This window comes from Spodoptera frugiperda, chromosome 20 (genome assembly GCF_023101765.2).
Source record: "Spodoptera frugiperda isolate SF20-4 chromosome 20, AGI-APGP_CSIRO_Sfru_2.0, whole genome shotgun sequence".
Lineage (NCBI taxonomy): Eukaryota > Metazoa > Arthropoda > Insecta > Lepidoptera > Noctuidae > Spodoptera > Spodoptera frugiperda.
In genome coordinates, this window is record NC_064231.1 from 516,842 (window position 1) to 542,687 (window position 25,846).

Below are 25,846 nucleotides of genomic sequence, written 5' to 3' on the forward strand. Positions count from 1 at the left end.
AAAAAAGCTAGACTGTACCTAAGGAACAACAGATTTTAAAAATATTCAAGACTAGCTTTTCTACGTGGCTTCGCTTGCGCTGTTTTAAGGGGCTGGGAAAGGTTTACAAAAAAATACCACTAATATTAGTATTCGAGTAAAGCTCGAAAATGATTGAGTAATGTTCGAAACTGATGGCGTCTCTCAATCGTTTTGAGCATGCTCGTTTGTTGTTTGTTAGAATGTTTATGAATAATGGCGTGAAATAAAAGATAAATACAGATTTTCATAATTTTATTAAGTACAACGTTAGAAAAATTAACAAAAAAGGTTTGTACATTAGTGTTTCGTAGTAAGTCCCTAACAGATTGAGTTCTTGGTCTAGTAATGATGATGATGAGGAACGATGTGGTGAATGCTATGCTTCACGTCTGCGTGGAATCTGAGGAGACAGATAAAATAATACGTGTTAAATTATTATTTTCAACTAATTAAAGTTTGTAAGTCATATTATAATGATAGGAGTGTCTCCTCACCCGCTGTGGTGGTCGCCGTGGTAGTGCACATCCCTGACGGAGCCGTCAGGCTCGTGCAGCGAGTAGTGGCCCTTGACGACGTCACCGTCGCGGTGCTCGTGCTGCGACTTGTGGTCGCCAGTGTGGTCGTCGTCTACTTTGTAGCCGAACTCGAACTTAGGGTGAGTCTGTCAAGCAAAACGAGAGGTAAAGACATTGTTATCAATGTTTGTTGAACAAAAGAGCAATTTAACGTCAGATACTTAATTTATCTACAAATATTATAACTTACATAGTAGTCATAGTGACCATGTCCGTGGTGTACAGGCTCGTGGTGTCCGTCGTATTTGTGGACGAACTGGGACGAGTGCCCGTGAGCGGAGACCACCGCCACAGCTACAGATAGCAGGCAAAGTACCTGAAACCAAAGGTGATAATTTAGAATCAGAAATGATTAAATAAAGAAACCCAAGAAAGGCGGATTTTTTAAAATACCTTGAAAAACATTTTGTAGTTTTGACTCTTTGTTACTAGTCCAGATATGAACTGATAAGGCGTAATGAACTGAACAATTGTTTCGTAAATGCTATTAAAGGCATAATTTACCTTTTTTGCATGTTGTTAAGTCATGCGTTACTTTTGTTTTTTTATTAGTTAATACTCGTATAGCAGTGGCTGCTGCCACTGCCTTTCCTTAGTCCTTTGGCTAAAGGAGAGAGATGCTTTTTCTGTCAGTGAAGCGTCCTCAAAATATCCTCTGTTGATTATTATCCCATCAACATCTGCTAAAATATGTGACATACTAAAAATATGAAATACCTTAAATAATAGCATTTTATTAAGAGCGTCGTTCGAACTGGGTTTAGATGATTCGGATCATACTAGTATTATTATGTTTTGTTATCTCTGGTATTACATCTATTCGTGGAGCTGATTATTTACTATCTGGTGTTGCGGTTATTGATTTACTCCCTATATTATAGTAAAGTTATGATATCTTATTATACAAAGAAGTATTGCGAACTATCATTTACTTTCATTCAGCAGCAGCAATGACCAATACATACTAGGTGTGGAATGATGATACATTAAAATTTTCACTGAGTAATTATGTATGTGATAGACAAATCAAACTAGCCCTCTGAATGCGCATGCCTTAATTTTTAGAGATAAATTAAAAATACTTTAAAAAAAATCCTCAGAATCAGAACTTGTTATGTTCAAAATTGTATAAAATTCAAAAATATATCTTAGTTGATAAACTATTCATTCATCTTTCTATTCTTTCTTCTTTTTCTTATACCAATTGAGATTAATCGAATAGTTTTGTTGGTCTCAGGCTTGAACAATTATTTTTTTCTGAATTTTATTAATATTCGGCGTAACAGCGTGAAGCCTGAATTTGTTGGCAATAGGCTCACTCACTGTTCAATAAAACTAATTTATAAGTTATACTTAACTTTTAATTCTTTATTTATTAAAACATGTAAGAGTAAATAAACAATAATGCCAAAAATAAATAAAATTTATTTAAAGGTATTTTGTCTCATTTGTGGAAAAAAACGTTACAGCTTATTTACTTACACAGGATTACAGGATTACAACATCCTTTAACATTCAATTGGAATCTATAAAAAAGATAATAGCCAACGCTAATGATGTATCTAACTGATGTTATACTGATGTTATAAGTTTTTAAACTGACATGGTCACTAACACTAGAATTGAAACCTAAAACGGGATATTTACCATGTTTTCATTATTTATGAGTTTCCGATGTTTCGGCACTGTTGCAAGCGCCTTGATTACGGATAAACTCTTATCCGATGATATAATGTTTATAAAAGCTTTCACTCAGTCCTTTTGTCATTATGATACTCTACGTTCCTGACAGCACGGCTTGTGTAGACTGTATACGCTCTTCACGGTGTCACCGTCGCGTGCCTCGTGCTGGTACTTCTTGTCACCGTGGGTGTAATGGTCTTCTACTACAAAAGTATTTAGTTATTGAATCATTTAATTGAAATTTAGTGAAACTTGTTCCATCAGTGGGTAGTTATTATACACTTATATATTTATGACTGTTTTCAATAGAATCTTTTTAATAAAATATCTTTTTAAAATATTTTAAGACAGTAGAAATAGTGCTATCGTTTATGGTAATTAAATTATGTTGTGTTTAATATCTTAATCAATCTTGTCATTGTCAAATATTGGTCAGTCGTTGAAAAGACTAAACTTATTAAATGATTTTTTTTTAGACTTTCTGAAATTGAAATGTAGAGTTAAGGCGGGCAAATGAAATCAAAACTGGTTTCAAATTTGTAAATCAGTTTAAGGGTTATGACTTTATAGGGTTGTGGAAAGCAAACAACCCTTTGGTGATATTTAGTCATTTAGTACAGCTGATTATTCAGAGTTACGTTTAATGAAAACAAAAATGATAGATTTCTCAATATTTTTTATTCCTATAAAAGTAGCAGTAAAACAAGTCAACATGGTTGCAATAGAATCAGTCCTTTAAAGTATTACTATTGATGATTTTAGTAATGATGATGATGATGAGGAACGATGTGGTGAATGCTGTGCTTCACGTCCGCGTGGAATCTGAGGAAGAGATAAATAATAATTAGGATATAATTACTAAAATCTAAAATCAACTAAAGTATGTGCATCTCAAAAAGAATTATAGTGCTTCCTCACCCGCTGTGGTGGTCGCCGTGGTAGTGCACGTCCCTGACGGAGCCGTCAGGCTCGTGCAGCGAGTAGTGGCCCTTGACGACGTCACCGTCGCGGTGCTCGTGCTGCGACTTGTGGTCGCCGGTGTGGTCGTCGTCTACTTTGTAGCCGAACTCGAACTTAGGGTGAGTCTGTCAAGTAAAACGAGAGATAAAGTCATTGAGAACGAAAGAGTAATTTAACGTCAGATACTTAATGTACCTACAAATATTATAACTTACATAGTAGTCATGGTGACCATGTCCGTGGTGTACGGGCTCGTGGTGTCCGTCGTATTTGTGGACGAACTGAGATGAGTGTCCGTGAGCGGAGACCACCGCCACAGCTACAGATAGCAGGCAAAGTACCTGAAACCAAAGGCGATAATTTAGAATCGGAAATTATTAAATCTAGAAATCTAAGAAAGGTGTGGAATATTTAAAATACCTTGAAGAACATTTTGTAGTTTTGACTCTTTGTCACAAGTCCAGATGTGAACTGATACCATAACTTCTAATGCTCACGTCTTTTATATGACTTAGAATAACGCAGCCAAGGTAGAATTGATTTCTCTCAATTACGTCGCATACGACATGGGCGTAATGGACTGACAATGGTTTCGTAAATGCTATTAAAGGCATACCTTAGTTTTTAGTCGCATGATGTTAATTCATTCATTTCAATTTATGTTTATTGCCCTATTAATTGTTAATTTAACGGTAGTAAACACAAGTTAAATCTAAAAACATTTTGTTAGCTTAGATTAGGACTAAATAAAATAATTAAGATTAAAAATGATGCTTGATTTATATTTCGTCATAGAAAATATTTATATTTGTGTATTAAATTAGCATGAAAACGTGTGTGCGCAGTAAGTAAATAAAAATAAAACGGTAAATAATAATTAGATCATAATTTATTAACATAACAAAGCCATAACTACTATTGTAATCAATATTTTATCAAACAAACTTTAACGAGTCTCCAATGAATAATATCACAGAATCAGTGGTGGTGGTGGTGTTCAGGAACGATGTGTTTGGCGTGACCTTCACGCTTCACATTAGCATTGAATCTGCGAAAGAGAAGATATTGAACGTAAGATAATCGTATGGAGTCATACTACATTTTTATAAAGAAAAGAATCACGAATGAATGCTCACCCAGTCTTCTTGTCAGCGTGGTACTCCACGATCCTGACAGTACCGTCGGGCTCGTGCAGACTGTACACGCCCTTCACGACGTCACCGTCGCGGGACTCATGTTGGGACTTCTTGTCACCGGTGTGAGGGTCCTCCACTTTGTACGCGAACTCGTACTTAGGGTGAGACTGAAATACATAGGAACACATTAGGCGATTTGACTTTTTATGTAATAACCGAAAGAGAGAGAAACAAAACTAAAAGAAGTTTCTTCTTACATAGTATTCGACGTGCTTTTCAGTAGCTTTACCGTGGTGCTGTTTGATGCTCTGTGAGGAGACGGCGTGACCGTGGCCGTGGTGGTGGTCGTGACCTTCTTGAGGTCGCGCGCTGATCGCAGCGAAGAGGACGGTGACTAGAAATGCCTGTACGAAAGTAATATTTTATTACTTAAAGCATGTAGAATCATGAATTGATCTATATTAGGTTTTGCACATATAAGATTAAAGCTAATAATTTTTTTATAAGAATTTTATTCCAATCCTACCTTAGTGAACATAATTAAAATTGTTGTAGTCGTCCTTTCCAAAGAACAGAGGTAACTGATACAGGCCTACCCAAGTTTGTCCTTTTATATACAGAAAGAAATGCAAGTTATTTGAAACAAGTACGAGTATGTAGCTTTGTAATTCAATCTTTTCGCTTTACTTACTTAACCAGTTAATTCACTTAATGTGATTTAAGTTCACATTTTTTGGAACCTTGAACAGCCTTATCAGGTAAGATTTGAATTAAATTGGTATACGTGTAGGTATTTAATATTTTTTCTTTGTCATTTAAACGAAGGCCGAAAAGCACATAATATTAGTCATCGTTGAGGTGAATTAAATGAAATTAAGTATTAGTAAAACATGACGTATTTATTTCTCTAAGTAGTGATGTAGTTTCCTTCTCATTTTTTTTTCATACGAATCTATATTTTGGAATAAGCACGTACATAGGCTTCACTGTCGGGTGGCTGGCACAGACAATTTTATGTTAAAGTTTCGAAAGTGCCTGAAGTGTACGTAGTTTAATTATTGAAATAAATACTTTGACTCATTAAAAATATATGATATAGATTATTATATTATTTATAGACGTACCGTATTTAAAAAGTTGAAATAATAAGTTACTAAACAGGCTAAAACTTATTGATTAAAGGTTTTCGATTTCTTCATTTCTTCTTCAGGTGTTGTAGACAAAAAAAACTGTGTTTAAAAACCGATTTCAAAAAACTAAAAACAAACATAAAGTAAAAACTAAAAAGTAAAATACTGACTATTATAAGTACTAATAGGTTATCCACCCACAGATAGGTAAGAAGCCGAATTGGAGTTATGTTTAATCGTAGCTATTTATCAATGTGAAATAATGTTTTCTGTATTAGGTACTTCTTTACGCTTTATCTATTTAATTTATCTTATTGTAAGCATATATTGGTAGTACGGAGAATGAAATTTTGTTAATTTAGATCGCCTTTTCTCTGCGGTGTTGTGTGATGTCTCGGTATATTATTATTTTTATTAAAACATCTCTGTCTTAACCGACGAGCATGCATGAAAAGACTGATGGCTGTTTAATTGAAAAAGGTATTAAAGATTCGTAGCAATTGGCGTTCCATAGTCTCTGCCTACTGGCCTTGAGGTTATATTATATGAATGTTCATTATTTTGAGATCTATCTAAATGCATATCTGTCATCGTTTTGAGATCTTTCTAAAAAATTATACGGTATTTATAATGTGATAACCTTCAAGAACAAAATAGTTCTGTTTTCAGCAGTGATTTTATTTTTTTTATTGTTTAAATTACACTAAATTGATATTTAACAATTATTTACATTAACAGTTTAAGATTTTCAGAAGACCGGCTTAATCTCCATTTAGTAATGATGATGATGAGGCACGATGTGGTGAGTGCTGTGCTTCACGTCCGCGTGGAAGCTGAAAATACAGGTAGGGCAAGGATTAATTTTGAAATAATTATTAGATACCAAAGACAAAAAACAGTCATGGAGCATCCCCTCACCCGCTGTGGTGGTCGCCGTGGTAGTGCACGTCCCTGACAGAGCCGTCAGGCTCGTGCAGCGAGTAGTGGCCCTTGACGACGTCACCGTCGCGGTGCTCGTGCTGCGACTTGTGGTCGCCAGTGTGGTCGTCGTCTACTTTGTAGCCGAACTCGAACTTAGGGTGAGTCTGTTATGTAAGAGCGTTAGAGAGATTGAAAATTTGACATTGTCAATATCTAATACTATAGTATCTATTGTCACTTACATAGTAGTCATGGTGACCATATCCGTGGTATACAGGCTCGTGGTGTCCGTCGTATTTGTGGACGAACTGGGACGAGTGTCCGTAAGCGGACACCACCGTGATAGCTACAGATAGTACACAAAGCACCTTAAAGAACATGGTGTTGGTGGTGAAGAGATTTTGTTACTGCTTTGAGACGAAGATCAGATCTGTACTGATACATTGTTCCTAATCCACAAGTCTTTTATACAAGATTGAGGTTATGGCTGTCGAGGTTAATATTGATTTCTCTCAATTAAATAATTCATAGATCATACACGCGTTATGACACTTGTCAAAGGTATCGGTTTCGTAAAACTTAAAAAAATTGGCTTATACGCTAAGTTGTAGTTTGCATGACATAACAATATTATTTTGTATCATTTTATCGGGTAGGTTTCAACCGTTGCTTTCAAAGGATTTACTGATACTTTCCATGAGTATAAGTCACCCACCACATCCCTGAGGACACGGTGGTTCTTAGCCCATGCCGGCACACCGTCACCGTATGATCCACTATGTCCTACGGGCAGTCCTCGCAGTGATGGCACCCGGGAGTTTTTAAATTATTTCACATTGAAGTATCAAGCAATCGGGATTTTTCCACTCAATAGATCCAGTTTAACACGACATGTGAATTTTCTTTGTCTAATTAAATTTACGTCATGATAAAAAATAAAGTTAGTTTATCTGCAATTCACGATCTGTTTGTTTCAATAACATCTCATTACTACATGTTTACATATTAAGGCCTACTCTCAACGAGATTTAGTTCACTCTTGAAATAATAATTATTACAACAGTTAACAGGAATTCCTTTTGAATGTTTCGGATTCTTATTTGCCTGCGTTAAGAGTTCGGATTGTTTACGCATCGTATGAAAAAAATATATATATAACCATTCCTTTCGATCGATAAATTGTCTTTGTATATCCACATATAGTTTTTGGTATGATAAATTTCATAAAAAAATCTTTAACATAATGACTAATTTATTTTTTACAAATTCATAACAAACAATATTTATAGTTTCAACAAGTTCTTATTTACAAAATACTTTTTAAAATCAATGGTGGTGGTGGTGCTCGGGAACAATGTGTTTAGCGTGACCCTCATGCTTGACGTTGGCGTTGAATCTGTAAAAAGAAAAATAGCCAATGTTAATTATGTTATTTAATGATATGATGTTTCTAGAGAAAGGAATCCAAATCAAGCACTCACCCAGTCTTCTTGTCAGCGTGGTACTCCACGATCCTGACAGTACCGTCGGGCTCGTGCAGACTGTACACGCCCTTCACGACGTCACCGTCGCGGGACTCATGTTGGGACTTCTTGTCACCGGTGTGAGGGTCCTCCACTTTGTACGCGAACTCGTACTTAGGGTGAGACTGGAATATACAAGATATTTTTTATCATTATGTATTGAGATTAATATTGAATGGTAGGCTGAATTGAAAAATCACATTTCTTACGTAGTACTCGACGTGTTTTTCAGTAGCTTTTCCGTGGTGCTGTTTGATGCTCTGTGAGGAGGAGGCGTGTTCGTGGTGTTTCTCCTGATGGTGTTTCTCATGGTGGTCTTCTTTGTGGTGGTGTTCTTTATGGTGGGGTTCTTCATGATGGTGTTTCTCATGGTGCTTCTGTTCATGTTTCTTGCCTTGTTCCTTGTGTTGCTCTTCATGGTGCTCCTCGTGGTGTACAGGGTATACGGTCTCGTGAGTGTGGTGCAGTACGATGCTCTGTGAGGAGATGGCGTGACTGTGACCGTGGTGTTGGTCGTGACCTTGAGGCCGTGCGATCACTACAGCGAAGAGTGTGATGACTAAAGCAGCCTGTAGAAAATAAAATTAATTTTAAAATTATAGCTTATTATAATAGACACCGTTTTTTTAGGTTCAGTATTTTCCAAGTATGAATGAACAGTTAATTTCATTGATGTGTATACCTTTGCCAGCATTTTTTATATTTTAATTTGTTGTTGTGGTTCCTACAAGAACTTATTGGTAACTGATAATTATAGTTACAAATGTATGTCCTTTTATATAAAAAGCACATTACAAGGTTTGCAGCAATTAACTTGGTTTTGTTTAACTTGATTTATTTTGATAAATTATCGGCCTTGGTTACATTTATGTTAATCGGTTACCTTTCTCCAAAAATGTTATGGAGAAAGTAAGTCATTTGTCAAGTTTATTTGTTTGTGTAATACTTTTTACTTCATTGATAGAAAATTAATATTTACAATAATATATTTTCTGGCTAACTATCTGCTAAACCATAAAAAAACTGAATTGGTTTGTGTTTGAAATTTTTGGAATTAATCATAGTTTTTTTTTTAATAATGTCAAGTTATTGGAAATTCTAGTATCTTTGAAACAATAACTCATTATGTTATGAAATGATTAGATTGAGAGCAATGTTGTTTTTAAATTATAAAAAGATTTTGATATCTTTATTCTATTCTTTTATTCGAATTTAAATTCAAAACGTCTGTTTCAGGCATAACAATGATAGTTTAATTATACCTTATGCGCTGTAACAAGGTGCGGCTGACAGATGCCTATATGACGTTGACGTCTCTCTTTAGGGATGGACATTAGAAAAATCTTTTTTTATCGCTATCGATACTCGCAGCATACATTTAATTCTCTTTAATTTTTTTATTAAATGTGTGTGTTATTTAGTTGTGCAGTTTAACTACGTGTATATACTTGTCAAAATAAATATTTTATGACCGAGCCCTGAGGTGTTTCAGAGTTTCAGTTTTACAGAACCGTGAAGAATATAAGTATATATTAGTTTGTATATGTTACTAAAGCAACCACGATATTTCAGATTAAGTACCACCACACATTATCAAAGGCGCCGGAAATGTCTGTGCTCAAATAAAGTCACTGTGGTTCAGGCAGAGAGAGCCGCGTCTACAGTAGATTTACCCACAAATTAAAGGTTTTTTAGAATGATATTTGAACGACGCACGATTTTCGTTTTTTATTCTAAAAAAACATCGACTGCCTATCCATCATAGCAGTACACCCCATCACTAAACAGGACTATGGCTTTACGTTATACGCATAACACTTTACTTTATTTTTCATTTCATAAGATTTTATTTAAAGACTAGAACATTCCGGTTGGTTTTAATTAAATTAACTACACTTCCAAATGATTTAACATAATACGAAAGTGATACAGTTAAAATACTGAGGCATAATTTTTAAATCGCAGCAACTTTCAAGTGTGATACGAAACGTTACTGAATCTGTCAGCCGCACCATGTTACGGCGCAAAGGGTATAATTTGTGGTTTTCAGGGTCAGATCTCTGATTTGTAAACAACAATTTGTCTAGTGACAAAAATACAGCTATGGACAGCAATAAAATTGTATGGTATAAAAATTTTAATATACTTCAACATAGTATATTTGAACATATTTAACTAAACTTCCTAGTTTCTGTCTTGGGATAACTTAATAAGGAATGCTGGGTTCAATGTTTTCAAATAACAAACATGTACTCTTTGTTTGATATATTTATTTCTTATTTGGTGGCGCTAAAATGACTATAAAACAATCAAAAGTATTAAAATAATTTAATCCTTTAAAAGTACGATCGGCTGTTTTAGTAATGATGGTGATGAGGCACGATGTGGTGAGTGCTGTGCTTCACGTCCGCATGGAAGCTGAGGAGAAAGAAAATTTATATGATAAGTTTAATATTATCATTTAACATAAAATAATATACAATTCACGTCATAATGTCTTCTCACCCGCTGTGGTGGTCGCCGTGGTAGTGCACGTCTCTGACGGAGCCGTCAGGCTCGTGCAGCGAGTAGTGGCCCTTGACGACGTCACCGTCGCGGTGCTCGTGCTGCGACTTGTGGTCGCCTGTGTTGTCGTCGTCCACTTTGTAGCCGAACTCGAACTTAGGGTGAGTCTGTTATAGAAGAATAGTGTTAGAAAGATTGAAAAATTAACAATGACAATATCTAATACTGTGGTTTCTATTATCACTTACATAGTAGTCATGATGGCCATATCCATGGTATACAGGCTCGTGGTGTCCGTCGTATTTATGTACAAACTGGGACGAGTGCCCGTAAGCGGAGACCACCGCCACAGCTACAGATAGTACACAAACCACCTTGAAGAACATGGTGTTGGTGGTGAAGAGATTTTGTTACTGCTTTAAGACGAAGATCAGATCTGTACTGATACTTTGTTCCTAATCCACAAGTCTTTTATACAAGATTGAAATTACGTTTGTCGAGGTTAATATTGATTTCTCTCAATTAAATAATTCATAGATCATACACGTTTTATGACAAGTATTGGTTTCGTAAAAATTATAAAATAAATTTGGCTTATATGCCAAGTTGTAGTTTGCATGACATAACACTATTATTTGTCGTTTTTATTGGATAGGTTTCAACCGTTGCCTTCAAAGGATTTACTGACACTTTCAAAAGGATAAGTCCCCGACCACATCCCTGGGAACACGCTGGTACTCAGCCCATGCACAGCACACCGCCACCGTATGTTCCACCGTGTCCTATGGGCGATCCTCGCAGTAAAAACACCCAGGGTTTTTAGGGTTCCGTAGCCAAATGGCAAAAAACGGAACCCTTATAGATTCGTCATGTCTGTCTGTCTGTCTGTCTGTCCGTCCGTCCGTCCGTATGTCACAGCCATTTATTTCCGAAACTCTTGGGCCTACATAGTTGAAACTTTGTAGGTTGATGTATTCCGGTAACCGCTATTCGAATTTTGAATAAAAATTAATAAATTTGAAAATTAAAGGGGGACACTCCATACCTACATGGAACTGATTGAAAAAAAATATTTTTTCAGCTAACATATCCATGACGGGTGTCTATGGATAGATCTTTAAAAAAGACATTAAGGTTTCTCAAACTATTTTTCGTCAAAATCAACCGTTTGAAAGTTAGACGCTTCCAAAGAGGAAAAATTTGTGTCCCCCCCCCTCTAACTTTTAAAATAAGAGAGTGAGAAAACTAAAAAAAAATATATGCTGTAGATTTCAATAGAAACTAACAACGAAAATTGGTTTGAACCAGATATCATTATTAGTTTTTAAGAAATAAAACATTTTCATCAACCGCAAATATAACTTTGTCGTTCATACAAACACTATGTAAAACCAAGTTATTTTATAACTTTTATATTATGTCATCTACTTGCTGTTACGGAACCCTTCATGGGCGAGTCCGACTCGCACTTGGCCGGTTTTTTTTAATCATAACACTAGGAAGTATCAAGCTATTGGGATTTTTCCACTGTATAGGTTCAATTGAACACGATATGTGAATTTTCACTGTCTGATTAAATTTGTAACATGATAAAAATAAAGTTTATCTGCAATTCACGCTCTGTTTGTTTCAATAACATCTCATTACTACATGTTTACATTAGGCTTATTCTAAACGCGATTTGATTCACTGTTGACGTAATTATCACAAGAGTTAAGGGAAGCTCTTTTGAATGTTTTGGAATCTTATTTGACTGCGTAAAGAGTTCGTATTGTTAACGTATAGTATAATAATTTATACTTCACCCTTCCTAACTATCTACTAAATACGTTTGTATATCCACAAAGGTAGGTTTTGGTTTGATACATTTATTAAAAAGGTCTTTTACATAATGACTAAATTATTTATTACAAATTCATAACAACACAATATTTATACTTTTTAACAAGTTCTTATTTACAAAATACTTTTTTAAATCAATGGTGGTGGTGGTGCTCGGGAACAATGTGTTTAGCGTGACCCTCATGCTTGACGTTGGCGTTGAATCTGTAAAAAGAAAAATAGCCCATGTTTATTATGTAATTTAATGATATGATGTTTCTAAAGAAACGAATTCAAATTAATCACTCACCCAGTCTTCTTGTCAGCGTGGTACTCCACGATCCTGACAGTACCGTCGGGCTCGTGCAGACTGTACACGCCCTTCACGACGTCACCATCGCGGGACTCATGCTGGGACTTCTTGTCACCGGTGTGAGGATCCTCTACTTTGTACGCGAACTCGTACTTAGGGTGGGACTGGAATATACAAGATATTTTTTATCATTATGTATTGAGATTAATATTGAATGGTAGGCAAAACGGGAAAATCGCTTTTCTTACGTAATATTCGACGTGTTTTTCAGTAGCTTTTCCGTGGTGCTGTTTGATGCTCTGTGAGGAGGAGGCGTGGCCGTGGTGTTTCTCCTGATGGTGTTTCTCATGGTGGTCTTCTTTGTGGTGGTGTTCTTTATGGTGGTGTTCATGGTGCTTCTGTTCATGTTTCTTGTCTTGTTCCTTGTGTTGCTCTTCATGGTGCTCCTCGTGGTGTACAGGGTATACGGTCTCGTGCGTGTGGTGCAGTACGACACTCTGTGAGGAGATGGCGTGACCGTGACCGTGGTGTTGGTCGTGACCTTGAGGCCGTGCGATCACTACAGCGAAGAGTGTGATGACTAGAGTAGCCTGTAGAAAATAAAATTAATTTTAAAATTATAGCTTATTATAATAGACACCGTTTTTTTAGGTTCAGTATTTTCCAAGTATGAATGAACAGTTAATTTAATTGATGTGTATACCTTTGCCAACATTTTTTATATTATAAATTGTTGCTGTGGTTCCTACAAGATCTTATTGGTAACTGATAATTATAGCTACAAATGTATGTCCTTTTATATAAAAAGCAAATTACAAGGTTTGCAGCAATTAACTTGGTTTTGTTTAACTTGATTTATTTTGATAAATTATCGGCCTTGGTTACATTTATGTTAATCGGTTACCTTTCTCCAAAAATGTTATGGAGAAAGTAAGTCATTTGTCAAGTTTATTTGTTTGTGTAATACTTTTTACTTCATTGATAGAAAATTAATATTTACAATAATATATTTTCTGGCTAATTATCTGCTAAACCATCAAAAAACTGAATTGGTTTGTGTTTGAAATTTTTTTAATTAATCATAGACATTTTTTTAAACATAATGTCAAGTTATTGAAAATTCTAGTATCTTTGAAACAATAACTCATTATGTTATGAAATGATTAGATTGAGAGCAATGTTGTTTTTAAATAACAAAAAGATTTTGATATCTATTCTTTTATTCGAATTTAAATTCAAAACGTCTGTTTCAGGCATAACAATGATAGTTTAATTATACCTTATGCGCTGTAACAAGGTGCGGCTGACAGATGCCTATATGACGTTGACGTCTCTCTTTAGGGATGGACATTAGAAAAATCTTTTTTTATCGCTATCGATACTCGCAGCATACATTTAATTCTCTTTAATTTTTTTATTAAATGTGTGTGTTATTTAGTTGTGCAGTTTAACTACGTGTATATACTTGTCAAAATAAATATTTTATGACCGAGCCCTGAGGTGTTTCAGAGTTTCAGTTTTACAGAACCGTGAAGAATATAAGTATATATTAGTTTGTATATGTTACTAAAGCAACCACGATATTTCAGATTAAGTACCACCACACATTATCAAAGGCGCCGGAAATGTCTGTGCTCAAATAAAGTCACTGTGGTTCAGGCAGAGAGAGCCGCGTCTACAGTAGATTTACCCACAAATTAAAGGTTTTTTAGAATGATATTTGAACGACGCACGATTTTCGTTTTTTATTCTAAAAAAACATCGACTGCCTATCCATCATAGCAGTACACCCCATCACTAAACAGGACTATGGCTTTACGTTATACGCATAACACTTTACTTTATTTTTCATTTCATAAGATTTTATTTAAAGACTAGAACATTCCGGTTGGTTTTAATTAAATTAACTACACTTCCAAATGATTTAACATAATACGAAAGTGATACAGTTAAAATACTGAGGCATAATTTTTAAATCGCAGCAACTTTCAAGTGTGATACGAAACGTTACTGAATCTGTCAGCCGCACCATGTTACGGCGCAAAGGGTATAATTTGTGGTTTTCAGGGTCAGATCTCTGATTTGTAAACAACAATTTGTCTAGTGACAAAAATACAGCTATGGACAGCAATAAAATTGTATGGTATAAAAATTTTAATATACTTCAACATAGTATATTTGAACATATTTAACTAAACTTCCTAGTTTCTGTCTTGGGATAACTTAATAAGGAATGCTGGGTTCAATGTTTTTTAAATAATAAACATGTACTTTTTGTTTTATATTTTTATTTCTTATTTGGTGGCATTACAATGATTATAAAACCATCAAAAGTATAAAAGTAATTTAGTCCTTTAAAAGTACGATCGGCTGTTTTAGTAATGATGGTGATGAGGCACGATGTGGTGAGTGCTGTGCTTCACATCCGCGTGGAAGCTGGGGAGAAAGAAAATTTATATGATTAAGTTTTAGATTATCATTTAAAACAAAAGGATATACAAAACATGTCCAAATGTCTTCTCACCCGCTGTGGTGGTCGCCGTGGTAGTGCACGTCCCTGACGGAGCCGTCAGGCTCGTGCAGCGAGTAGTGGCCCTTGACGACGTCACCGTCGCGGTGCTCGTGCTGCGACTTGTGGTCGCCAGTGTGGTCGTCGTCTACTTTGTAGCCGAACTCGAACTTAGGGTGTGTCTGTTATAGAAGAATAGTGTTAGAAAGATTGAAAAATTAACAATGACAATATCTAATACTGTGGTTTCTATTATCACTTACATAGTAGTCATGATGGCCATATCCATGGTATACAGGCTCGTGGTGTCCGTCGTATTTATGTACAAACTGGGACGAGTGCCCGTAAGCGGAGACCACCGCCACAGCTACAGATAGTACACAAACCACCTTGAAGAACATGGTGTTGGTGGTGAAGAGATTTTGTTACTGCTTTAAGACGAAGATCAGATCTGTACTGATACTTTGTTCCTAATCCACAAGTCTTTTATACAAGATTGAAATTACGTTTGTCGAGGTTAATATTGATTTCTCTCAATCAAATAATTCATAGATCATACACGTTTTATGACAAGTATTGGTTTCGTAAAAATTATAAAATAAATTTGGCTTATATGCCAAGTTGTAGTTTGCATGACATAACACTATTATTTGTCGTTTTTATTGGATAGGTTTCAACCGTTGCCTTCAAAGGATTTACTGACACTTTCAAAAGGATAAGTCCCCGACCACATCCCTGGGAACACGCTGGTACTCAGCCCATGCACAGCACACCGCCACCGTATGTTCCACCGTGTCCTATGGGCGATCCTCGCAGTAAAAACACCCAGGGTTTTTAGGGTTCCGTAGCCAAATGGCAAAAAACGGAACCCTTATAGATTCGTCATGTCTGTCTGTCTGTCTGTCTGTCCGTCCGTCCGTCCGTATGTCACAGCCATTTATTTCCGAAACTCTTGGGCCTACATAGTTGAAACTTTGTAGGTTGATGTATTCCGGTAACCGCTATTCGAATTTTGAATAAAAATTAATAAATTTGAAAATTAAAGGGGGACACTCCATACCTACATGGAACTGATTGAAAAAAAAATATTTTTTCAGCTAACATATCCATGACGGGTGTCTATGGATAGATCTTTAAAAAAGACATTAAGGTTTCTCAAACTATTTTTCGTCAAAATCAACCGTTTGAAAGTTAGACGCTTCCAAAGTGGAAAAATAAGTGTCCCCACCCTCTAACTTTTAAAATAAGAGAGTGAGAAAAGTAAAAAAAAATATATGCTGTATAATGGAAACTTTCAACGAAAATGGTTTGAACGAGATATCATTATTAGTTTATAATATTACTTATGCATTTTCAAAAAACGCAAATATAACTTTGTCGTTCATACAAACACTATGTAAAACCAAGTTATTTTATAACTTTTATATTATGTCATCTACTTGCTGTTACGGAACCCTTCATGGGCGAGTCCGACTCGCACTTGGCCGGTTTTTTTTAATCATAACACTAGGAAGTATCAAGCTATTGGGATTTTTCCACTGTATAGGTTCAATTGAACACGATATGTGAATTTTCACTGTCTGATTAAATTTGTAACATGATAAAAATAAAGTTTATCTGCAATTCACGCTCTGTTTGTTTCAATAACATCTCATTACTACATGTTTACATTAGGCTTATTCTAAACGCGATTTGATTCACTGTTGACGTAATTATCACAAGAGTTAAGGGAAGCTCTTTTGAATGTTTTGGAATCTTATTTGACTGCGTAAAGAGTTCGTATTGTTAACGTATAGTATAATAATTTATACTTCACCCTTCCTAACTATCTACTAAATACGTTTGTATATCCACAAAGGTAGGTTTTGGTTTGATACATTTATTAAAAAGGTCTTTTACATAATGACTAAATTATTTATTACAAATTCATAACAACACAATATTTATACTTTTTAACAAGTTCTTATTTACAAAATACTTTTTTAAATCAATGGTGGTGGTGGTGCTCGGGAACAATGTGTTTAGCGTGACCCTCATGCTTGACGTTGGCGTTGAATCTGTAAAAAGAAAAATAGCCCATGTTTATTATGTAATTTAATGATATGATGTTTCTAAAGAAACGAATTCAAATTAATCACTCACCCAGTCTTCTTATCAGCGTGGTACTCCACGATCCTGACAGTACCGTCGGGCTGGTGCAGACTGTACACGCCCTTCACGACGTCACCATCACGAGCCTCATGCTGGGACTTGTAATCACCGGTGTGAGGGTCCTCCACTTTGTACTCGAACTCGTACTTAGGGTGGGACTGGAATATACAAGATATTTTTTATCATTATGTATTGAGATTAATATTGAATGGTAGGCAAAACGGGAAAATCGCTTTTCTTACATAGTGACGTGTTTTTCCGTAGCTTTTCCGTGGTGCTGTTTGATGCTCTGTGAGGAGGAGGCGTGGCCGTGGTGTTTCTCCTGATGGTGTTTCTCATGGTGGTGTTCTTTATGGTGGTTTTCTTTATGATGATGTTCATGGTGCTTTTGTTCCTGTTTCTTGTCTTGTTCCTTGTGGTGCTCTTCATGGTGTTCCTCGTGGTGTACAGGGTATACGGTCTCGTGCGTGTGGTGCAGTACGACACTCTGTGAGGAGATGGCGTGACCGTGACCGTGGTGTTGGTCGTGACCTTGAGGCCGTGCGATCACTACAGCGAAGAGTGTGATGACTAAAGCAGCCTGTAGAAAATAGAATTATTGTTTTAAATTATAGCTTATTATAATAGGCACCAATTTTTTTAACTTCAATATTTTCCAAGTATGAATAATATTCTTTATAAAGTTAATTTCATTGATGTGTATACCTTTGCCAGCATTTTTTAATATTTTAATTTGTTGCTGTGTTTCCTACAAGAAGTTATTGCTAACTGATAATTATAGTAACAAATGTATGTCCTTTTATATAAAAAGCAAATTACATGTTTTGCAGCAATTAACTTGGTTTTGTTTAACTTGATTTACTTTGATAAATTGTCGGCCTTGGTTACATTTATGTAAATTGTTTACCTTTCTCCAAAAATGTAGAAAGTAAGTCACTTGTGAAGTTTATTTGTTTGTGTAACACTTTTTACTTCGTTGATAGAAAATTAATATTTACTTAAATATACTTTCTGGCTAATTAACCATAAAAAAACTGAATTGATTCGTGTTTGAAATTTTTTAAATTAAACATAGATTTTTTTTTAAAATAATTTCAAGTTATTGGAAATTCTAGTATGTTTGAAAATAACTCATTATGTTATGAAATGATTAGATTGAGAGCAATGTTGTTTTTAAATTATAAAAAGATTTTGATATCTTTATTCTATTCTTTTATTCGAATTTAAATTCAAAACGTCTGTTTCAGGCATATAATATGTTAATTTAACTAATTTATTGTTTTTAATGTCAGATCTCTGATTTATAAACATCAATTTGTGTAGTGACAAAATACAGCTTTAGACAGCTAAAATTGTATGGTATAAAGATTTAAATATTCAGTATAGTCTATTTGAACATATTTAACTAAACTTCCTAGTTTCTGTCTTGGGATAACTTAATAAGGAATGCTGGGTTCAATGTTTTCAAATAACAAACATGTACTCTTTGTTTTATATTTTTATTTCATATTTGGTGGCATTAAAATGACTATAAAACCATCAAAAGTATAAAAGTAATTTAGTCCTATAAAAGTACGAGCGGGTGTTTTAGTTAGTAATGATGATGATGATGAGGCACGATGTGATGAGTGCTGTGCTTCACGTCCGCATGGAAGCTGAGGAGAAAGAAAATTTATATGATAAGTTTTAGATCATTTAAAACAAAAGGATGTACAGCACATGTTAAAATGTATTCTCACCCGCTGTGGTGGTCGCCGTGGTAGTGCACGTCCCTGACGGAGCCGTCAGGCTCGTGCAGCGAGTAGTGGCCCTTGACGACGTCACCATCGCGGTGCTCGTGCTGCGACTTGTGGTCGCCAGTGTGGTCGTCGTCTACTTTGTAGCCGAACTCGAACTTAGGGTGAGTCTGCCAAATAAATTCAAATTGTTAGAAATCTTGAAAACTACAATACTAATTCAGAAATGAATTTTTATTATAACTTACGTAGTAGTCATGATGACCATGTCCATGGTATACGGGCTCGTGGTGGCCATCATATTTGTGGATGAACTGAGATGAGTGTCCGTGAGCGGAGACCACCGCAATGGCTACAGATAGCACACAAAGTACCTGAAAAGTACAAATAAAAATGATATTATCTAATCCAGTTTTTGATTATTTTTTTAAACTAAAACAATTTCAAACTCGGATCACACACATGTTTGGTGTTCCTGTTTTTTTTTTTCACTGATCTTACCTTGAAGAACATTTTGGTTGTTTGTCACTGGTTCCCAAGTCTAGGAGTCAACTGATACATATTGTGGAAACCTCATGTCTTTTATATGACTTAGAATTATATCGTCAAGGTGGTATTGATTTCACTAAAATTATTATGTCAGTTTTTGTTGTTAATGGTTGTTACGCTTTGACGGTCATAAAATTTCGTAAATATTTTTTATGGATAAGTATGGTATGTTTCTAGCTTATTGAAATCTATTGTTTTTTTATAATGACTCCAGTTAAGGTAAAACGTGTATTGGTTGTTGGGCACGAAGTATTAATTTGTGTAATCCATTCCACCTATCCATTTGTTTGTTATTATTCGAATTTTAGGGTGCTTTTGCACCAGGGATGGTCTACGCTACATTGCTGTGGATGCGTTTAGCTTTCACCAATCATATTAATTATTGATACACAAAGCTTAGCATATCGTAATGAGCACTTTTGCCTACCTCTTCGGGAGTAAAAGGCGTGACGTTGCGTTAATAAACTTAGCACTGGCGTGGAAACAGACTCAGCTAAGTATTTTTTTATATGGAAATATGCGTGTTATGGATACGTGCTATGGATGACTTCCCTACTATTGATATATTGCATAGTCAAACTGCGCATCTTCCTCGCACAGAAACATAGCTTAGTATCAGTGGAAACGGTCACATAGTTTGACAGCTTGGCTAATAAATCTTCGTAGCAAAGCTACATAGCACATCTCTAATAGAAAAGTGCCCTTACTTTTACGTCACGTCGGAGTGAAATTAAAGTGTCTGACAGTTTATAAAACAGATTAATTAATAATTATATTAGTTGGTCAAGAAAACCCAATAATAGTATGTAATCTTACATTTATTTTCGAGTCGATATTTTTCAATATTATTCATATTGATGGTATGTTTAAGGTTCGGTTCGATCGTCTATTTGTGTTTTAACTATTGTGCGGTAATAGAGTATCATTGCGGTAATAGAGCGTAACATTTAAATGTGGCATACATTTCGGGTAAACATGACAAATACATGTTTTATATAGCTAAAACTAACTTCCAGGAACTTCGTACGTACAAATAGACGATACTCGTTTTTAGCATTCTCATGTGAATTTAGGTGAATCTTCTCTTAGTGCTCCCCTACGGAGTATAGAAGTTACATGCTTCGTTATCGGCTTCCTAGGCATACCTACTTTTGATTTTTACCCGACTGCGCCAGAAGGAGGGTTATGTTTTTCGAGAGTATGTATGTATATATGTATGTATGTATAATTGTTTGGCACGCTCTGCAGCCTAAACGGCTTGATGGATTTTGACTTGAGAGGTGTCGTTAGATTCGTATTTACTGTGAGAGTGACACTGGATATATCAAAATGTTTAAAAAAACAAAATGGCGGATTTTTGGCGCCAAATTCGAATATTGTTCACTCTCTAGCCTAAACGACTCGATGGATTTGGCTTGAGAGGTGTCGTTTGATTCGTATTTACTGTGAGAGTGACACTGGATATATAAAAATAATAAAAAAATCAAAATGGCGGATTTCTGGCGCCAAATTCGAATATTGCCAACTCTCTAGCCTAAACGACTCGATGGATTTCAGCTAGATACGGGTCGTTTGATTCGTATTTACTGTGAGAGTGACACTAAATATATCAAAATATAATAAATAATAAAACTAAAAGAAAATAAAATAAAAAAGTTAATTTAAAAAACTAAAAAACCCGAGAAAAATTTAAGCAGTCGGGACCCATTCTAGAAAGCTAAGTCTTCATATTTGGAATGGGTCCCGACTGCTTAAATTTTTCTTGTATTCTTGTTTTAGGGCTTTCTTTCATTCATTTTCATATTATAAAGAAACGCAGTCGGGTTTTTTAGTTTTTTAAATTAACTTTTTTTTTTAGAGTTCTTAGATACTTATAAGAACTAAGTAGGTAATACCTTTCTTAAAAAATAAATGAACGTCTTAAAAAAGTAAAAAAATATGATGTGCCAAAAGTTTCATAAAATGTAAAAAAATATTGACATATTTATGCATAAAGAAATAAAAAAAAGTACTTCTTTGATTGGTGCACGATTGGTGTGTACGAAATGTTCAATTTCAGGCTACATAACAAATTGTTAGAAATTTTAAATCACTCCTGCCAACATCGCAATAATGTTACCTGAATGAAAAAAAAAGTTTATGTGTTTAAATAATGGTGATTGCATTTAGTTAATTTTGGTACAGACGTAGGTGGATACTTTAGGACGGGCAAAATCTAACAAAAAAGTAGTAATATTGGGGAGCAAATTAGTCCACTAAAATATAATAAATTGATACAATATAATTTATCCTATTTACTTTTATATTTATTACAGTAATACTAGTATCATTAGTGCTATCAATGTTACAAAGTGCTAGCCTAGCACTAATGCCACAGGCATTTTGTATGTCTTATCGTAATTAAGTTTCAATCATAAAAAATATGTAAAGAATGCTACAATTTAGTACTATATTTTTTACCAACCTCTCCGAATAAATAAGTTGATTTATGCTAAAGGTATATATATACATGAGGAAAGTAAAGAAAAGAATCACTTGTATATGATAATATTTACATTTATTTCATAAGATTACATGGATATAAAAAACAACAAGATCAATTCAGTCAGTTTTTAGTAAACGCTTGGCTCTATATTTCAGTAATGATGATGATGAGGCACGATGTGGTGAGTGCTGTGCTTCACGTCCGCGTGGAAGCTGAGGAACAAAAAAAATATAGGTAAGTATTAGATCATTGTCTATTGTCTATAATACGATACATAAAATGATAAGAGTGTCTCCTCACCCGCTGTGGTGGTCGCCGTGGTAGTGCACGTCCCTGACGGAGCCGTCAGGCTCGTGCAGCGAGTAGTGGCCCTTGACGACGTCACCGTCGCGGTGCTCGTGCTGCGACTTGTGGTCGCCAGTGTGGTCGTCGTCCACTTTGTAGCCGAACTCGAACTTAGGGTGAGTCTGTTAGCGAAAAGAAGTGTTAGAAAGATTGATAACTATTACAATGACAATATGAAATACGTTTGTATCTATTGTCACTTACATAGTAGTCATGGTGACCATGTCCGTGGTGTACAGGCTCGTGGTGTCCGTCGTATTTGTGGACGAACTGAGACGAGTGTCCGTAAGCGGAGACCGCCACGGCTACAGAAAGCAGGCAAAGTACCTAAAAGAAGAATTCACTTATTCATATATTTTCTAAGTATAGCGCAACTGTTACGATTGAAGTTTTTTTACATACCTTGAAAAACATGTTGTTCTGGTTGTTGTGGTTTGGATACCAGGTAAAGTGAACTGATGAATAAGGTCTAAGGCTCACGTCTTTTATATGACTTAAAATAATGCTTTCAAGGTAGAATTGATTTCACCTATCATTACACCGGCCACATTGTTACTAGGTGTTGCGTGTTATCTATTACACATTTCATAAACGCCTTAATTGCAAAGTTAATAAAGGTATGGTTCATTTAACATTACAGCTAACATTCTTTTATGACAGTAACCTTAAACTTGACTAACAAACTGACTTCTACATGTTTATTTGTCATTTGTTTGACTAAGGAAGTTGTTTGACATAAGTCTTAAGAATTTTTGTTTGAAAGCTGATTTTAATATTTATTATTTTTTTACTGCTAATGTATCACCTAGGAGTGAATTAATATTACTTACTCCTTTTCACCAACTTACAACTGAAGTTGATATATCTGCTCTTGTTGATGGACCTTATTACATTATGCAGAAATACTATTTTATCTTTTAACTCCGCTGTTGTTATTAGGAATTTATTAAATTAAAACCATAAGGAAATAAGATTTGATTTCTTTTAATCTAGGTACTTAATAATATTACACAATAGTCAACGAGTCAAAGTATAACAAGGGCATTATATCACAGAATCAGTGGTGGTGGTGGTGTTCAGGAACGATGTGTTTGGCGTGACCTTCATGCTTCACATTAGCGTTGAATCTGCAAAAGATAAGATAGTGATCGTTAATTAAACGTATGGAGTTGTATGACATGTTGGTAAAGTAAGGAATTATGAATGAATGCTCACCCAGTCTTCTTGTCAGCGTGGTACTCCACGATCCTGACAGTGCCGTCGGGCTCGTGCAGACTGTACACGCCCTTCACGACGTCACCGTCGCGGGACTCATGTTGGGACTTCTTGTCACCGGTGTGAGGGTCCTCCACTTTGTACGCGAACTCGTACTTGGGGTGAGACTGCGGCATAAATTGGTTACGATAAGTTTTGTGATTTCGTATTAAGTGATATTAAAAAGAGTAACAGCTTTATTTCAAAGCAGTTACTATTTATAATTTATTCTTACGTAGTATTCGACGTGTTTCTCAGTGGCCTTTCCGTGGTATTGCTTGAGGCTCTGTGAGGAGGAAGCATGGTGGTGGTGCTCGTGGTGGTGGTCTTGTGCTTCAGCACCAATCACGAAGATGACAGCGGCTACCAGGCAGATCTGATGATTAATGAAAACAATTTGTTTACACCGAAGTGACAATTCGTACATACATATTTATAATTCTTACTAACTTAAGTTATTATTTAAATATCTGGAAAGACAGGGGACAAGAAAAGGGAACCTTAAATTTCAGGTCAAACTAAGAAATTCCTTTTTGTAAGTCGGTTAAAAACGGGAAGGCGTTCTATTTTAGAATAAATTTTGTCACAAGACGAAATACATTACTTACTTTGGTAAACATTTTGTATACTCAAAATGTAATTGTTGCTTACTGAATAAGTTCCAAAGGGCGACTGATAATCTGTAACAGTCTGGACTGCGTTTTTATATCTCAACTGAATCTGTATTAATGTATTAAATTATACTGGTGACAAGTTTGGTAATTGTGAAAAACGAGTTTACGTTTACTCAAAAACTTATGATGCAAAAAACTATCACTTTAGCTTAAAAATTGCTCAAGAAATAAGACATTGATTAAGGTTTAATTGAGTATAATTTTATTGTTACCTCACTTAAACAATGTACTAATTTGTGCAAAAGTCTCGAAGTCATAGGAAACAGGAAAAGGTTCTATGCTGAAAATGACTAAGCGTGCTTAAAATCCGTTTATAGAAAGCTGTAATCTTAATGTAGTATTTAAGGACTTATTTTCTCACCCCATGTGTTGTATGATTTTTTCCTAGATATAATAAATAATAAGTTAAATAAGTTTTTAGTATTTCTGTAGTTTTTTTTTATACATGCAACACAGCTTTTACTTTAGGAGAAATTGACTGTTTACTTTGTGATTAGACTATGAATCTGTACGTTTAAATATTAGTTTATAAAATATTTTATTGTTTACAAAATAAACTCGATCGTAGTGACGGAGTGAGTCATTAAATGGATTTAATATCAACGTGTTACATTCATTATCATCTGTACGCTGCAATTACGTATGTTGTGTCCTATTTTATTATGATTATTAATCTTCTATCGGTCGTTACTTTCAGAATCTCCGGCTTATTTATCTTTATGGTTATTATATTCATAATTGAAATAGGGTATTCTGATTTGTTTTTACTTATACTTAGGTATAAAAGTAATAATTCCTGGAACTAGAAGGAAAACAACATCAAAATGCGCAGTATTGAGCCGACCTTTGGTACGATAGTACTCGACTATGGACGTAATAAATGAAACGACCGCGACGTTAGATACAGTTGTAAATGTTACAGCTAGACCTATCGTAGAGATAAAAAATCCTTTAGAAGTGACGTGTTTATGGATAATTGGACTAGTGATATCAGCATTATGTGTAGTGCTACAATTCGTACTGTATGTTATAAGACCGGAGATACGAAAACTTGATCAGAAAATACTCACACAATTGACCATAGCAAGATTATCGAACACATTATTTGAGTATCTTTTAGTGAACCTTTACTCATCACTGGATACCAGTGGTATGATATTCGCATGCTACCAGTATACCGATACCGTCCTCGTGTGTTGGATGTTTGTCTACGCTAAAAACATCTACAACAAACTCGTGTCAGTGTTTGTGCTCGAATGGAACTTCATCAAACAATCTCTTGTGATTTGGATTTGTGCAATACCTGTAGGAGCATTGTGTCCAACTTTTATGGAAATGAAATTTTATACTGAATACTACCAGTCTTACGTGTGGGTAAAATTGTTAGTTTTGTTAGTCAACCTAACTTTCTTTTTTAGAATTTTATTAATTGTAATACATAAGAGTTATAAAGGTAATGTTAGTAGAAATGTTGTAGATATATTGAAGACATGTATTATATCATTTATATTGGTATGTATTACGAGTTTGCAAGCGTTGTTACAAGTTGTTTTGA

The 25,846-nt window shown here is 35.1% G+C and overlaps 7 protein-coding genes and 1 pseudogene across 7 annotated transcripts; all 8 read right to left on the reverse strand.

The window, feature by feature from the left end:
• Positions 1-258: 258 nt before the first annotated feature.
• LOC118261744 (histidine-rich glycoprotein-like) lies at positions 259-3,773 on the reverse strand. The gene is made up of 7 exons (XM_050701694.1): positions 3,660-3,773; positions 3,455-3,580; positions 3,198-3,364; positions 3,065-3,101; positions 787-912; positions 516-682; positions 259-421 (listed from the first exon to the last, which is right to left on the reverse strand). Exons 1-7 carry the CDS (start codon positions 3,669-3,671, stop codon positions 361-363), a joined length of 696 nt encoding a protein of 231 aa, XP_050557651.1. The 5' UTR covers positions 3,672-3,773; the 3' UTR covers positions 259-360.
• Positions 3,774-4,217: 444 nt separating this feature from the next.
• On the reverse strand, positions 4,218-4,913 carry LOC118261790 (cuticle protein 19-like). The gene is made up of 4 exons (XM_050701348.1): positions 4,902-4,913; positions 4,633-4,779; positions 4,376-4,542; positions 4,218-4,287 (listed from the first exon to the last, which is right to left on the reverse strand). Exons 1-4 carry the CDS (start codon positions 4,911-4,913, stop codon positions 4,218-4,220), a joined length of 396 nt encoding a protein of 131 aa, XP_050557305.1.
• Positions 4,914-6,187: 1,274 nt separating this feature from the next.
• On the reverse strand, positions 6,188-6,844 carry LOC118261791 (cuticle protein 19-like). Its single transcript, XM_050701691.1, has 3 exons — positions 6,669-6,844; positions 6,424-6,590; positions 6,188-6,338 (listed from the first exon to the last, which is right to left on the reverse strand). The coding sequence occupies exons 1-3, from the start codon at positions 6,804-6,806 to the stop codon at positions 6,278-6,280; spliced, it is 366 nt and encodes a 121-aa protein (XP_050557648.1). The 5' UTR covers positions 6,807-6,844; the 3' UTR covers positions 6,188-6,277.
• An 853-nt stretch (positions 6,845-7,697) lies between these two features.
• On the reverse strand, positions 7,698-19,537 carry LOC118261745 (histidine-rich glycoprotein-like; annotated as a pseudogene).
• On the reverse strand, positions 10,856-13,349 carry LOC126911974 (histidine-rich glycoprotein-like). Its single transcript, XM_050701695.1, has 4 exons — positions 13,292-13,349; positions 12,837-13,178; positions 12,586-12,752; positions 10,856-12,500 (listed from the first exon to the last, which is right to left on the reverse strand). The coding sequence occupies exons 1-4, from the start codon at positions 13,301-13,303 to the stop codon at positions 12,431-12,433; spliced, it is 591 nt and encodes a 196-aa protein (XP_050557652.1). The 5' UTR covers positions 13,304-13,349; the 3' UTR covers positions 10,856-12,430.
• Positions 14,906-15,620, reverse strand: LOC118261746 (cuticle protein 19-like). Its single transcript, XM_050701692.1, has 3 exons — positions 15,361-15,620; positions 15,113-15,279; positions 14,906-15,024 (listed from the first exon to the last, which is right to left on the reverse strand). Exons 1-3 carry the CDS (start codon positions 15,496-15,498, stop codon positions 14,964-14,966), a joined length of 366 nt encoding a protein of 121 aa, XP_050557649.1. The 5' UTR covers positions 15,499-15,620; the 3' UTR covers positions 14,906-14,963.
• A 2,537-nt stretch (positions 19,538-22,074) lies between the features above and the next one.
• Positions 22,075-22,862, reverse strand: LOC118281476 (cuticle protein 19-like). The gene is made up of 4 exons (XM_050701693.1): positions 22,766-22,862; positions 22,568-22,690; positions 22,319-22,485; positions 22,075-22,230 (listed from the first exon to the last, which is right to left on the reverse strand). Exons 1-4 carry the CDS (start codon positions 22,775-22,777, stop codon positions 22,170-22,172), a joined length of 363 nt encoding a protein of 120 aa, XP_050557650.1. The 5' UTR covers positions 22,778-22,862; the 3' UTR covers positions 22,075-22,169.
• Positions 22,863-23,365: 503 nt separating this feature from the next.
• On the reverse strand, positions 23,366-24,237 carry LOC118261748 (cuticle protein 19-like). Its single transcript, XM_035572696.2, has 4 exons — positions 24,226-24,237; positions 23,853-23,993; positions 23,579-23,745; positions 23,366-23,490 (listed from the first exon to the last, which is right to left on the reverse strand). Exons 1-4 carry the CDS (start codon positions 24,235-24,237, stop codon positions 23,421-23,423), a joined length of 390 nt encoding a protein of 129 aa, XP_035428589.2. The 3' UTR covers positions 23,366-23,420.
• Positions 24,238-25,846: the final 1,609 nt, after the last annotated feature.